This window comes from Paroedura picta, chromosome 8 (genome assembly GCF_049243985.1).
Source record: "Paroedura picta isolate Pp20150507F chromosome 8, Ppicta_v3.0, whole genome shotgun sequence".
In the NCBI taxonomy this organism is placed as follows: Eukaryota; Metazoa; Chordata; class Lepidosauria; order Squamata; family Gekkonidae; genus Paroedura; species Paroedura picta.
The window spans coordinates 13,334,291-13,348,904 of record NC_135376.1 but is presented as its reverse complement, the minus strand read 5'-3'; the positions used below and the strand labels follow the sequence as shown (position 1 = coordinate 13,348,904).

At 43.8% G+C, this 14,614-nt stretch overlaps 1 protein-coding gene across 2 annotated transcripts in view; it reads left to right on the top strand.

The window, feature by feature from the left end:
* The window catches only part of FNDC3B (fibronectin type III domain containing 3B), a 311,990-nt gene that overhangs the window by 85,339 nt on the left and 212,037 nt on the right, over positions 1-14,614 (top strand). For both annotated transcript variants that reach the window (XM_077348400.1, XM_077348401.1), the window contains exon 3: positions 11,223-11,298. In XM_077348400.1, coding sequence (XP_077204515.1) covers positions 11,223-11,298 — 76 coding nt within the window. The remainder of the gene's footprint in view (positions 1-11,222; positions 11,299-14,614) is intronic.

Below are 14,614 nucleotides of genomic sequence, written 5' to 3'. Positions count from 1 at the left end.
GTGCTCTGAGCCTCAGTAGCTTAGTTTGCATCGGAGAGAGCCGTCCGATGCATAGCGAGAGAGTTTAGTGACAAACTTCCATGACCGGCAGTGCCCTGGCTTTTTCCTTCACTATGGCAGTAGGAAAATTCTACAGCTGGGGCTGTGATTGGCTGATTATAGCATTGGAGCAAAGTTATGTTTTTAGTAGCTCCTTCCAACTTTTCCATTATTTTTTTTTCCTATTCAGAAGTGGCAGCCTTTAGCAGCTGTGGATTGTACCGTTTTCAGCATTTGAATTATTTTTTTCAGTTCAGGAATGGCAGCTTTCAGCCACTGGGGATTGTGCAGCTTCTTGCTTTAAGAAGCAAGAAATTTGATTCAGGAAGCATTAATCATTGTTTTTAAACCTCTGTGTTGATGATGATGATGATGATGATCATGATGATGATCATGATGATGATAGCTGGTGATTTATACCCCATTTTTCACTACCCGAAAGAGTCTCAAATCGGCTTACAATCGCCTTTCCTTCCTCTCCTCATAACAGACACCCTGTGAGGTAGGTGGGACTGAGAGAGCTCTAAGAAAACTGTGAGAACAGCCCTCAGGACTCTGACTAGCCCAAGGGCACGCAGGTGGCTGCATGTGAAGGACCAGGGAATCAAACCCAGCTCTCCAGCTTAGAGCATGCCATTTTTAACCACAATGCCACACCGTTGCAATCTTAAAAGTGAGGTATATTAATGTGGCTGCCTTGGTGGCAGAATCACAGAATTGAAATGGATGGCAGGAAAGTTGAGCCAAGGCCTCTCAGTCCATGGTGAGCAGTTTGGGAACAATCATGTAGTCTTGGGAAGAGGCCAGGCTTGGGATGCAGAATGTCCCAGGTTCAATCCCCAGCATCTCGAGTCAGAAGGATGAGGCAGTAGGTGAGGGTGAAAAAATCTCAGCTGCTGCCAGGCATAGTAGTCAAGATTGACCTCGATGGACTTTGGTTTGATTGGCAGTTTATATGTTCCTATAGATCAGGGTCTTCCATGAGCCCCTGTCAGCATGGCCAGTTGGCAGGGCTTGTGGGAATTGTAGTCCATGGACATCTGGAGAGCCACAGTTTGGTCACCTATGGCCTACGCCTTGACTGTTTTTGCAGGCATGTTATAGACTGAGTGCAATGTTATTTGCATGCCTTTGAAACTGGTTTGGAAGCTTCAGTTGGCATGTAATGCAGCAGTGAGACTCCTGTCAAGTCACTTGGAAGACGATCACTCCAGTCTTGCATCAGTTGTTCTAGTTACGTCCTTGCTTCCAGGCTGAATTAAAAGTGTTGATATTTACCGTTGAAGATCTTTAGGCCCAGGGCCCTCAGACTCATTGAACCGCCCTCAATTTCTGCTCCTGCACGGGAGCTGGGGCAGTAAAGTTCCCAGTGCATAAATGGTCAAAGAGAGCTTTTTTAGTACTCTTCAGAACAACTTTGGATTGCTTTGCCTTATTGCTGACTTCACTCTTTTACTGGTGATTGGCTGTTGAGGTTGGAAGAAGCCTTATTGGATTTTAAAATATTAGGGCAGGAGTGGCCAAACTTTGGTTCACCAGATGTCCATGAACTACAGTTCCCATGAGCCTCTGCTGCTGGTAGGGGCTCATGAGAACTGTATTCCATGGACATCTGGAGAGCTACAGTTTGGCCATCCCTGTATTAGAGAAAATCATTACACTATCCAAGCTCAAAGGGAAAAAAGACCTGATAGTGGCATTGTGTTTTTATTTAACACTAGCGCCAGCTGATTTCTAACGCTGCAAGGAAACCTTTGGAAGACTACAGTCCCCCAGTGGTGTGATCCAAAATTTCTCTTACTGAACAAGATATTCCATGTTATTTTTTTTTAAACTGGGCAAGAGGGTACGGATGCTATTGCTCAATAAATTGCTTCTAAGCAAGCCTTGACAAAAAGCTGCATTTATTCCTGCTCCTATTTACCATAGGATTAACTGCTCCTGTATACTTTTGCAAAACCAGAAGTTATTGAGAAATGAAGAGCATATTTGCTTCTTTTGGAGGAGGGGATAAGGAAATTGCTGCATTCCTTCTCCACATATAGCCCTCTGTAGCTTTCAACAAGTATCCATACAGAATTAGTGGAATTGCTTGGTACAAACTGGGAGGTGGGGTCAACATTGTAGGGTAGCTGCAGAGACCCCAAGCTGAATGGTGGCTGCAACGCCAGCCTCTAACCATCCATCATGAGGGCACTGCAGCACAGCAGAAAGCAGGCCAACAACTCCCTCCATGACCAAGTTAATACAGTGAGTAACACTACTACTCCATGACTAGCAGTGGAAACGCCGTCAAGTCGTAGCCAACCCATGGAGACCCCTCATGAACTTTTAAAGTTAACTTCATCCTTTTAGAAGGCATATTCTTCAAGATTTCATAAGAAAAGTGAAACTAAATCCAGAGGTGATGTAATTTGGAACTCCGGTAGTATACTGCTTAGAGAATCTACCAAGTATACCACTTTGTGAACAGTCGCACCAAGGATCTCAGAGGAACAGTAGTAGAAGGAGGTTTGCCAGCCCTAGCTTGTGAAATTTCTGGATATTTGTAGGTGGTGTTTGGGGAGCGGAAGGGTGGCTCATTGAATTATGGTAAGTGTCGTCTGTCCTCTGAAGCTGCCAGTTCCTCCAGGAGAACTGAGTTTTGGTGTCTGGAAGTCTAGTTATTGGAGGACTCCAGGATCTATCCGGAGGTAGGATTCCTTAACTAAAAGCTATTTTCTTTCTGTTCATGGTTCTCTGAAACCACCTCATTTTTATTAATAAAAAAGAGAGATCTGTGTCTCAGAATGTACCCATAACTTTGGGCTCATGCCTCAAACTTGCAGGACATATAAAGAAACACCAGTGGTTTCTTGTGGAGATATACCCAAAAGCAAACAAAACACATAGGCAAAAAGTAGTATCTTCTTGAAATTTACTAAATGCAAGGGGGGGAAAAGTGTCATATTGATGGTGGTTTTCAGGGTGTTGTTACAAGATTCTCTCCTTCCCCCATGGTTAAATTGCAACCACAAAGCAAAATCTGCAGTGGTCTCTAGCCTGCTCTTGCTAAAACAAATACACTCTCTTTTTCTTGATGTAACCCTATTGGCCTTACAAGATTAGACTTGTGGAGGATTTTTTTTTTTGCATCTCTTTATAACTGGAGATTGGGCATTAGGATGCTGAAGCTGGTCTCGGGACGACTTACTAGATTACGGTCTGGTTGCCCTAGCAACACAGCAGGCCCAAATTACTCCCGAGAAGTAAAAGACTAAGAATGTAGCAAGGTTGGAAGATCTCATTTTCCAGGCCTAATAAATTGAGCCCACATTTCTTTAGGCCGTTCTTGGAACACTTGTGAGGAATAGACCGCTTCTAAATATGTGCAAAGTGCATTTCCCTCACCACCGAGTAACTAAAACCAGCCCACACATATATGTGAGATTAGTAGGTATTTCTAAGTAGTATAAGGGGATTTTAATGGCTTTGGCACTCTTCATTTTAGAAAACCAAGTTGCTAATTGAATTCAGACATTATTATCCATGGGTTAAGTTTTTTTAACTGCTTTGGTAGGATCTTTGGTTTCCACTTTGCTGGCAGACTAGAATTGGAATTCTTTTATTATTATTATTATTATTATTATTATGGAGTAGAAGTTCTCCCCTGGCTCTAGGACTCCATCCGTTATCGGTGGTTCTCGCTGCTGTGACTAGAGTGGCAGGACTACATTCTTCCTGTCTCCCTTCCTGGAACCGTCCCTCTTCTTCCAGTTCTTCCAGCCAGTTTGGTGTTGTGGTTAGGAGTGTGGACTTCCAATCTGGCATGCCAGGTTCGATTCTACGCTCCCCCACATGCAGCCAGCTGGGTGACCTTGGGCTCGCCACGGCACTGATAAAACTGTTCTGACCGGGCAGTGATATCAGCGCTCTCTCAGCCTCACCCACCCCACAGGGTGTCTGTTGTGGGGAGAGGAAAGGGAAGGCGACTGTAAGCCGCTTTGAGCCTCCTTCGGGTAGGGAAAAGCGGCATATAAGAACCAACTCTTCTTCTTCTTCTTCTTCTTCTTCTTCTTCTTCTTCTTCTTCTTCTTCTTCTTCTTCTTCTTCTTCTTCTTCTTCTTCTTCTTCTTCTTCTTCTTCTTCTTCTTCTTTTCCTGCCTTTAGGGAGTGCGGTTGTTCTTCAAGCCTGCTGCTCTTCAACCCATATTGTAAACCTTTCTAAACCCTTCTTGATCCCCCCTTTCCCCTCTCTACCTTCCTTGTCTCCATTCCCAGTCCCATTGATCTTTCAAGGTCAGTCTTGTCTACAGTGCCCATCAGCAGCTCTCCAATGTCCCAGACAGAGAGTTGTTACATTACTTACTGCCTGACTGTTTCAACTGACAGTCCAGGGCCGAACTCGGGACCTTCAGGATGCAAAGGAGAGATGGTCTATCACGGATGCAACCTGAAGGTTCTGACAGCATGGGTCGGCATGGACCAATTAGCTGAGTTTAAGAAAGGAACTAATCTATCAGATGGAATAGGGAGAACTCACTTCTAGCAGGAGCACCAAACTTGCCCCTTCATTGGCAGAGCTGAAACTGGCAATAACCCCTCCAAACTTTCACAAAAAGTTTGCTTGTGAGAGGGCATACCATATATGCTCATATCACCCGATAAATTTTTAACAAATTTTAAAACTTGAGAAAAAACAATTAACTCCCTCCTTTTCAGAGCCATCAAGAAACCCCAGGGTTTCATGAACCCCTGGTTTGAGATAGTCCGGTTTAATTGCTTGTGGGAGATTAGTTGATTAAAGATAGCTCCAGAGCTATGTACAGTCTCATTAATTGGATATTAACCAACATACATGAGAGGACAAACTCTGTGGTATTTCACATGCCAAATCTCAAGGAACTAATTGGGGCAAAAATGCCCATCTATTAACATGCTGTCTTATTCTCATTTCTCCCAACTTCCACATAACTCTATAAAATGATTCAGTTAAGTGGGAGGCCCCATTGGTGTGGTGGTTAAGAGCAAAGGAATCTAATCTGGAGAACAGGGTTTGATTCCCCCACTCCTCCTATACATGAACCTGCTGGGTGACCTTGGGCCAGTCCCGGTTCTGTCAGAACTCACTCAGCCCCACTTGCCTCACAAGCTACCTGTGATGGGAAGACGAGATTGTAAGCCGCTTTGAGACTCATAGAATCATAGAATCATAGAGTTGGAAGGGGCCATACAGGCCATCTAGTCCAACCCCCTGCTCAATGCAGGATCAGCCCTAACTCCTTACAATAGATAGAAGCAGGGTACAAAAAACGACTCTGCTTCTTACTGTGGTGAAATAGGCTGCTCCATCCAACAACATGAACACAGCGACGTTGCCTGTAGCCATCTATATGCAGCGGTCGGTCACCAGAGCGGCTTATCTCAAAACAAATCCCCAAGCCCAGGTTCAAAAGGATCACTGATAGAAGATTGAATGGCATGTCGTCCATCTAAGACCCGTGTAAGCTTGATCTTCCCAAGTCTTATCGCTGTTCTGTGTTCCCCACTTTATTCAAAAGGAGATACAGCTGTGGTGAATAATTCATAGCCCTTTGCAAGCTGGCATGCAGATGCCTTTAAACGTTGATTGAGCTGAGATCACGGATGAACTGGCTCTTGGTGGTTTGTTTTTATCTCTTCTGGGACTGATTGTGGTGTCTTTGCCATCCTTGTCTGCCCTAATCAGCATCTTGTGAAAATTTTGTTGCAGAGCGAACATATAATGGGCCACGCTGGCAGTTTTTCTCCCTTTCGAGACTTTATAATTTAACCATCGCAGTGGGCTTGTGCAGAATTACTGTCATTTTGAAGCGTGTGTACTGTTATACAGTAATTTCCATTGCATTGCTTTTCAGTTCTTCAAGCACTTGGATGGCGATTCTGACGTGTGGTCTTTGGGTTGCTGTTTATGGAAAAGCCATCGCATTTTATGTGGAGGACATACTGGTTTGGTCTGGACATGGCTGTGGTCCCAGACAGCTTTCACAAATCTAAAGCAGCATTTTCTAACACAGCAGTGGCCACTGGCTGGGGTCAAACACAAGAGATGATATTTGGGTTAATGAGGAGACAGGCTGCTGGAAATCAAACATAAAATAAGTGAATGATATTCACTTCTGTGTTTTAAACTGTGCAGTATATATTTTGCCCTGACCTGGGTAGCTCAGGCTAGCTTGATCTTATCAGATCTTGGAAGCAAAATAGGGCTGGCTGTGGTTAGTATTTTGTTGGGAGACCTTCAAGGAATATCAGGGTCATGATGCAGAAGCAGGAAATGGCAAACCACCTCTGAATGTCTTGCACATTGAAAGCCCGAGGACAGACTTTCCCAACCAGGATTTTGTGAAACCCTGGAGTTTCTTAATGGCCCTGGAAAGGTTTTCCCAATGGATGGGAGTTAATTAATGTTTATAATTTAAAAAATAGTTAAACATTTGTAGGGTGATATGACCCTCCCAAAATGGTCAATGATGGGCTTGGAGGGGGTGAGGAGGGGAGGGGCCCCAAGTGGTTGTTTACATAGCTATGCTTCCCAACCATATTCTGCACGATCGCTCCACTTCTGGGGCTTCTTGATGCATGGAGAACATTTCAGGGGTTTCTCAACAGTAAAAAAGTTGAGAAAGGCTGCCCTATGGGATCACTGAGTTATCCTGCGTTGAGCAGGGGGTTGGACTAGATGGCCTGTATGGCCCCTTCCAACTCTATGATTCTATGATCACCATAAGTCAGCTGGGCCTTGACGGCAAAAAAATCGTTGGTTTTAAGACTACTTATTGTATTTTCCTTTGATTTAAGCCAGCCTGAGTTTCATTCATCAATGGAGTAGTCGGGTGTCAATTTGATATAAATACAAAGCATTATGCTGGACGTTGGGCAGAGAGCCACCAAAGATGGGAATCCCTTGGAAAGATACCATCTCTAAACCATACACAAGTTATTGCCAAATGTTGGCTTTGTGACAGAAAAGTCAAAACTGGCTGTGGTTGGGAAGTCACAGCTGCTACCAAACAGAGTGGCCCTGTGTTCTCATGGTCACCTCACCCTCTTTGGTGGCATTTAGGAAAAATGCACACTGGTTGTGACATCCTCAGGGAGGCTTGGAGATTACATCCTTCATTTGTCACAGTATGCTACCAAATAGAGAGGAGAAAGAGACACGAGTTTGCTTTCTCAGTGGCCACTCATCTCTATTCCTAGCCTGGAGACCATCATAGAGTGTGTTTTGTGGTATGGCAGAGCTCTGAAACGAGAACCATCTGTTGGGTGGCTTTGTAATAAAGTGACATCTGGCATCACTGCCGTGCGACTGTCTCAGGCTGATTCTCTCTCAAAGGTCCTGCACTGTCTTAATAGGGCAAATGGATCCCTTACCCCAGATGGTGAGGTGGGAGGAGCTTGAGAAATCGGATTCTGTAGCTGAATGGAGTTATGGAGTCTTGTTGTTGCGCCAAGGAATTGTTGCATAGCAGACAGAGAGACGCTGTATGGAGGAATGGCACCATTCACTGGGATCACAGGCGGCTCACCGTCTGGCCATCCAGTGTAGAGTTTAGCATTTTACTGTCACAGATGTGAATGTCGTAAGAAGGGAAAGTGTACGAAAGTGTTCGCAAACGCTAGTCTTGCCCCTGAAGTTGGTTCTTCCTGAACCAAGAATGATAGTCAATGACTTACCATGTAGCAGTGAGGAGTATAACCAGTTCACTCAGCCTCACACTCAGTTCCAAGACTTGGAAACCTGTCGTCCTTCCAGCTATTTTACTGGTAGCACCAAGGGCTTTCCAAATCCCGCCCATGCATGGTTAGCCACCTATGTATCTGGCACTTCAGACCTTGCAGAAGCAGTGATCTAACTGCTGGGAGGCAGAAGGGAGTGAGATAAAGGTGACAAGTACTCTTCCCTGCACCCACTGCTTAGCTAGGTCGCTACTTCAGCTAAATCTGGAACAGGGAGAGGAAGAAGGAAAAGGGGAGGAAGAGGAGCTTCCTTGGGTTGGATAAAAATCCATAATCTCATCTCTGCAACTATTCTCTCCCTATCACTAGCAAAAGCCTTCTGTTTACTGAATCCATTTCCGCACAGAGTCCAGAAGTGTTTTCTGTCTCCAAAATGTTACTTGTGGCAGGACACCAGCTCAGTGGAGTGGTTAAGAGTGGCAGCCTGTGATCTGGAGAACTGGGCTTGATTCCCCACTCCAGCTGGGAGACCTTGGTCCACTCACAGGTCTCTCAGAGATCTCTCAGCCTCACCTACCTCAGAGGGTGTCTGATGTGGGGAGAGGAAGGGAAGGCAATTGTAAGCCACTTTGAGACTTTGAGGAGTACAAAGCGGAGTATAAAGCCCTCGTCTTCTTGCCTTCTTATTCTTGGAATACCAAGAATCAGAACTGTTGCTATACTCATGGCCTAGCCCCGTTATATGAACCATTCTAAGTCCCTGTGTCTTCCTTTTTCCAAGATCTATCTACATCTATATTTAACTGGAGTTGGGTTGGGGGAACTTATTATTGCTGTGGGTAAAATGCAGGTAGGAGAAGAGCCTAATGCTGGGAGCGATCGAGGGCAAAAGAAGAAGGGGACGACAGAGAATGAGGTGGCTGGATGGAGTCACTGAAGAGTCGGTGCAAACTTAAATGGACTCCGGGGAATGGTAGAGGACAGGAAGGCTTGGAGGATCATTGTCCATGGGGTCACGATGGGTCGGACAAGACTTCGCACCTAACAACAAGGAGCCCTCAGCCCAAAAACAGTCTTTGAGACCACCCTTCCTCTATGGGAGCTGATGTCCAGTGATTCTGTAGAGGATCCTTTCTTTTGCGCTGCTAAGAGTACAACCCTCTCAGACAGGGACGAAAATAAACTCAGACAGCTCCACACTGTGATCAGGATACTGATGCTTGCTAAGCCGTGCAATGTAAACAGACACTATAAAAAGCTCTTTCTCCCTATTTGTGTGTTTGGGAGACCTTCAAACAGGAAGATGCAAGATATTTTGAAGCCGCTTTTTAATGTGTGGTATGTAATGAAGAAGCTGATCGCTGTGGGGTATGTGCGTGTTTCCTGTAACCTTGCTGGAAAGTAATATACAACGAAGAGGACTTATACGCTTAACGTATCTATTAAGTGATGCTTTTATTAATCGTGGATCATTCCAGTTGGTATATAGAAATCTTGAAGCAACTAGTAAACAGCAGAAATATACAGATCTTACCAAAGGGGTTCCTGTGAGTTAGATGTAACTGGGGTAAAAGGTAAAAAAGGTATCTCCTGTGCAAGCACTGAGTCATGTGTGACCCTTGGGGTGACGTCCTCTAGCGTTTTCATGGCAGACTCAATACAGGGTGGTTTGCCAGTGCCTTCCCCAGTCATTACCGTTTACCCCCCAGCAAGCTGGGTACTCATTTTACAGACCTCAGAAGGATGGAAGGCTGAGTCAACCTTGAGCCGGCTGCCTCAATTAAAAAGTCTTATTTCAGCGTAGCGCTGGTGGATATGATGGGGCAGATACCCGGTGTCTTGATTAAGTTAGGCTTTCTGCCACTGAACGTGCAATATTGGCAGGCTGGCGATCCATGGCCTTGGGGGCCACTGTGCTGATGTTGCAAACCTAGTGGCTGTGAGCCCAGGGATGCGGGGTGTGGTGCAGCATCCAACAGGTAGGTCCTCCTTGCCAGCAACATATTTAAATCATGCCTGGTGGGCATGCAGTTGTAGGCCAGCACTAACATACATTTTAAGTTAGCGCTATTCAAGCTGCCTAGGAAGGTGGGATGAACACTCATAGAATCATGGAGCTGGAAGGGAGCTCCAGGTTTGTGTAGGCCAGGGGTGGTCAGTTCCTTGGAATTGTAGTCCATGGACATCTGGAGGACCACAGGTTGACTACCCCTGGTCTAGGCCACCCCTCTACACAATGTAGGAAACTGACAGTTTATGCCCAGGCAGATCTTACTTGGTGTAGTAGCTTGTGGTACCTATGCAAAAGTTTGTGTAGATACTTTTGTTTCCAGTGGTGGTCATCCAGATCTGGGAGGTTCTGGGATGACCAAATTTTTTTTAGTCATGATCGTTGGGCATTTGAGGTTTATGGCTTTCTGGAAATCAGCGTTCCATTTTTAACTTTTTGTGGCTGATCTTGATAAGCAATGAGTAGATGTTTTCCTTGGCCTGAATCTGAGCTCTGCTCATCAGGTCTTCTGGTGGCATGGAATCCGATAAATAGACCCAGGACAGAAAGTGCTTTCTTTTGTTTGCTATGAATCAGTTCCATTGGATGACCTCAGATACAGTGAGCTGTAAAAAAAAAAAATCTATTATATCTTTGTGTTTGAGACACATGTCTACTTGGTCTATCATCCTATACTAAATTCCATATAGTTCTCTCCCCATTTTGGAAAACTAAAAAGTATGAATTTTAATTTATTTATTTATTATTTATTTTACATTTATACACCGGCCTCCCCCGAGTCTCAGGACGGTTTACATTGAACTTAACGGAACAGGAACAATACAGAAAAACAGTGGCTATAAATAACAGAAATAGTAAACAGTAGATATCAATAAAACAATACGACTCTAGAACAATGGAACAGTAGTGAACAATTTATTTATTTATTCGATTAAAAAAGTGATAACAACTGTAGCATACTGATGGCCTCATCAATAAAACAATACGACTCTAGAACAATGGAACAGTAGTGAACAATTTATTTATTTATTTGATTAAAAATGATAACAACTAGCATACTGATGGCCTCATGGTTGGACGATTCAGACGATGGGAGGGAGGCTTGGTGGCCCAGAGGAAGATAATGGTTCTGGTCAACCTCAACTAAATGCCTGGCAGAGGAGCTCCTTTTTGCAGGCCCTGTGGAATTGTTCCAGATCTGCAAGAGCCCTGATCTTCTCGGGGGTGTGGGAGCCAGGACAGAGAAGGCTCTGGCCCTGATTGAAGTCAAGCGAGCTTCCTTGGGTCCAGTTGGAGGTAGCCGAGCGTAGAGCTCTTTGAGCGGTATAGGCAAAAAGGCGGTCCCTCAGGTACGCTGGGCCCTTCCAACTCTATGGTTCTATCCTGTGGTTTCCAGGTGAATAGAAACATTATGTTCTGAGCAAGAATCTGAGATATGTAATTTGGTTTCGTTTTTTTTTTACTTTGGCAGGTCATTTTCGTTCAAGTTAATCCAGGTGAAACCTTTACAATAAGGGGCGAAGATGGAACACTTCAGTGCATTCAAGGTAAGAAAGTCTATTCATAGTACACTTTTATTTAGTGCGGAAAGTAAGTATTCATTCCTTGATGTCTTTGATGGACTGCCTGTGGGTCTAACAAGTTGTCCCTTTTCTTAAACAAAAAGCATTCATGATGTCATAAACACAAAACTTCCTTCCTTCCTTCCTTCCTTCCTTCCTTCCTTCCTTCCTTCCTTCCTTCCTTCCTTCCTTCCTTCCTTCCTTCCTTCCTTCCTTCCTTCCTTCCTTCCTTCCTTCCTTCCTTCCTTCCTTCCTTCCTTCCTTCCTTCTTTCTTGGAGCTTGATTTGAATAATCTGCATATTTGTAGAGTGAGCATCCTTCCAAAAGGATATTCCCTAAAAATGAAAGCACGGACTCAGAAGTTACTTTTGGCTCAGCTGTTATACTGTTCTCATCATACTGATTTGTGCACTGTTGTCCATCCATCCCCTGTGCCCCTGGTGGGTCATCAAATATTGTTACAAGTAGAGGCAAAATATTGGGTGTCAGGGACAATGCATCTTTGGGAGGACTTGATCTGGTGATCGCCATATTTCCCAGCAGGGGCTCATGGTAATTGTAGTCCATGGGCATCTGGAGAGCCAGTTTGGCCATCCCTGGTCTGGGCCCTCTGTTCCTTACAGAATTACTATGAGGATAAAATCAGAGGGAGGAACAGGATTGTGTGTGACAATATCATAAGCAGGGATGGATCTGAGAGAACAATGCAGGAGCTTAAAAAGTTTGTAGCAGAGGTGAAATTTGAACTTTCCCAGCTCACATGATGCTTAGCTGCTGCAAGACTGCAAAACTGCTTGTGAATCCTTGTCCTTTTTAAATATATATCCTAGATTTGGTATGAGAGAGATACGTAAAGCCAAAGTTAAATGTCAGGGTGGATTTTCCTTGCTTTGGCCACATGAAAAGAGCTTGATCAATATATACTACGTGCTTAATACTTGAAGAAGATTCCATTTGTATCACTTCTTAGCGCAGGGAAACATTTGAAGTAAAACTCAAGCCTTTGAATAAACTGGGGCTTGTAAGATTGCTATTTTCTGGGGAAGGTGCAGCTAGAGGGCACGCATCCTGTGTACATTGGATTCATGTGGGTAGCTGTGTTGGTCTGAAGCAACAGAAGAACAAATTGAGTCCAGTGGCTCCTTGAAGACTAACAAAGTTTTATTCAAGCAAGAAGATTTCCTGTGGATATGCACTTCTGCAGATAGTTTGTAATAATAGTTACCATTCCATACTTACAGGCAGAAGGTGAGCAGCAAAGTAGCATATACAACATAATAAAGATGTTTAGCAGAAGTGAGGACCAGACAGCAACAAGCCTAGTTGATATGGTTACCACTTGTTCAGTTTCAATTCCTGGGGAGGGGAGGGGAGGGCATAATGAAGCAAATAAATGTACCAAATTTCAGCTTGTCTTATAAATGTACACTTTTAAATTGTGGAATGGTGAGAACCTAAGAACCTGTTTTTATACTTCATCTTCTCTCAAGCATGGAAGTGACTAACAGCATCTTTTTCATTTAGGCGGGCTGCTAGGTATTATGTCTCCTCTGTCCCAAGACCAGAGAATGCATTCCAGCCTACCATTCCAAATCGCATTACATTTTGTTATTACTTTACATTACTATTCCAATCTACTATACAATAAAATAAGGAAGCTGGCCTTTCTGAGTGAGAATACAGATGTAAGAACTGAATATGATTAACGCACGTAGTAAAATAAGAAACTAATATCCCTGTTAAGTCCTGGGTTTTTTTGTCCCTATTGTTGTCATAACTTGTCATTATTTGGTAGAGATTGTAAGTCATTGATGATGGACACATCCTGAATGCTTTAGGTAGATCCTGCGTTGAGCCGGAAGTTAGACTAGATGGTTTGTATGGCGCCTACCAACTCTGTGATTCTATGATACGTTGAACAGTTTCGAGTTGAGAATGTGACTGCTAGGATGTGGCTACTAGTGCTGTTCTGTTATTGTCTCTCTTATAATAGGCTTTCTCAGGGTATTCTGACTTTGTTCATCTGTTTCTTGATGCCATCAGATGCTGGATATTTTAGTCCCAAAAAAGTTTGTTGCTGATCTCAGAGGTGAGATTCTCTTATCTGCAGGATTCAAACCAGGGTTTTGTGAAACTCTGGGGTTTCTTGCCGGCTCGGGAAGGGTTTCACAAATGGGTGGGAGTTAATTATTTTTTTAGATATTTTAAAATTTTGTTAAACATTTATCAGGTCATATGATCATATGATCCCCCCCCAGTGGAGAGTGATGGGCCTGGAGGGGGTGGGAAGGGGAGGGGCCCCAGTTGGGTATGTACTGGTTTCCTAACCGTTTTCTACATGATCGTGCCACTTCTGAGATTTCTGGAACCCTGAAGACTGTTTCAGGGGGTTTCTCAGTAGTACAAAAGTTGAGAAAGGCTGCTTCAAACAATAGAATATTTGGTATGTTTAGGATGGTAGCTGGATGCATGTAGGTTTCCAGTATAAGGTGTTATCTGTGCATCCATCATATATTTGTACAGTAGTGTCCCAGCTTATTTCTTGCATGGATTGTTTCATTGTCAGGTTGATGGGGGCGCGAAAGTCGTTGAATTCCTGGTGGAATATGTTCAGGGCCTCTTTACACTGTGTCCGGACAATAAAAATGTTTTCAGCGTAATTCAGGTGTAGGTGTGAGTGGGCAAAGAACAAACAGTTTGAACTCGGCATTAAGAAAGGTGTACTTCAGTCGTGACCTGCAATAGAGGAATCTCATCAGGCCTGACTCCGTTTGTGTGTATGTGTGTTTTCTATTTAAAGGAGAAATGAAAAAGGACTTATGAAAATGATTTGTGCTAGCAACTTATCTGTCAACTCCGGCCTTGTTAAGAACCAAGACTTTGGCCTTGCGTGGGCCTTTGGAAACTGCCTGAATTCTGGTCGTGTATCTCGAATTTTGCAAAGCTTGTTTCAAGAAAATTCAGCATTGAACTGTTGCTGGCTTCTTGACAGCTATTCTTGCTTCTGGTCCTGAAAGCCAAATCTAAGACCAATGCCATGTTGCTGGTAATATAGCCGCCATTGTACAATATACTCCAGGGAAGGCTGCAGTGCAAGGAATTTGGGACAGTGAGAGGTATTGCAGAGTAACTTCTATGGAAACAGAGCTCCCCAATACAGATTCTGCTCCCAGTCTGTAAATTCCATCAAGTTTTCAGAACATGACCTTTAAAAAAGGCCTTTACAGTACTCTGACCTGCTGTGTGTCATGATATTTATTTATTTTATTTTATTTATTTAGATTTTTATACAAAAGAAAA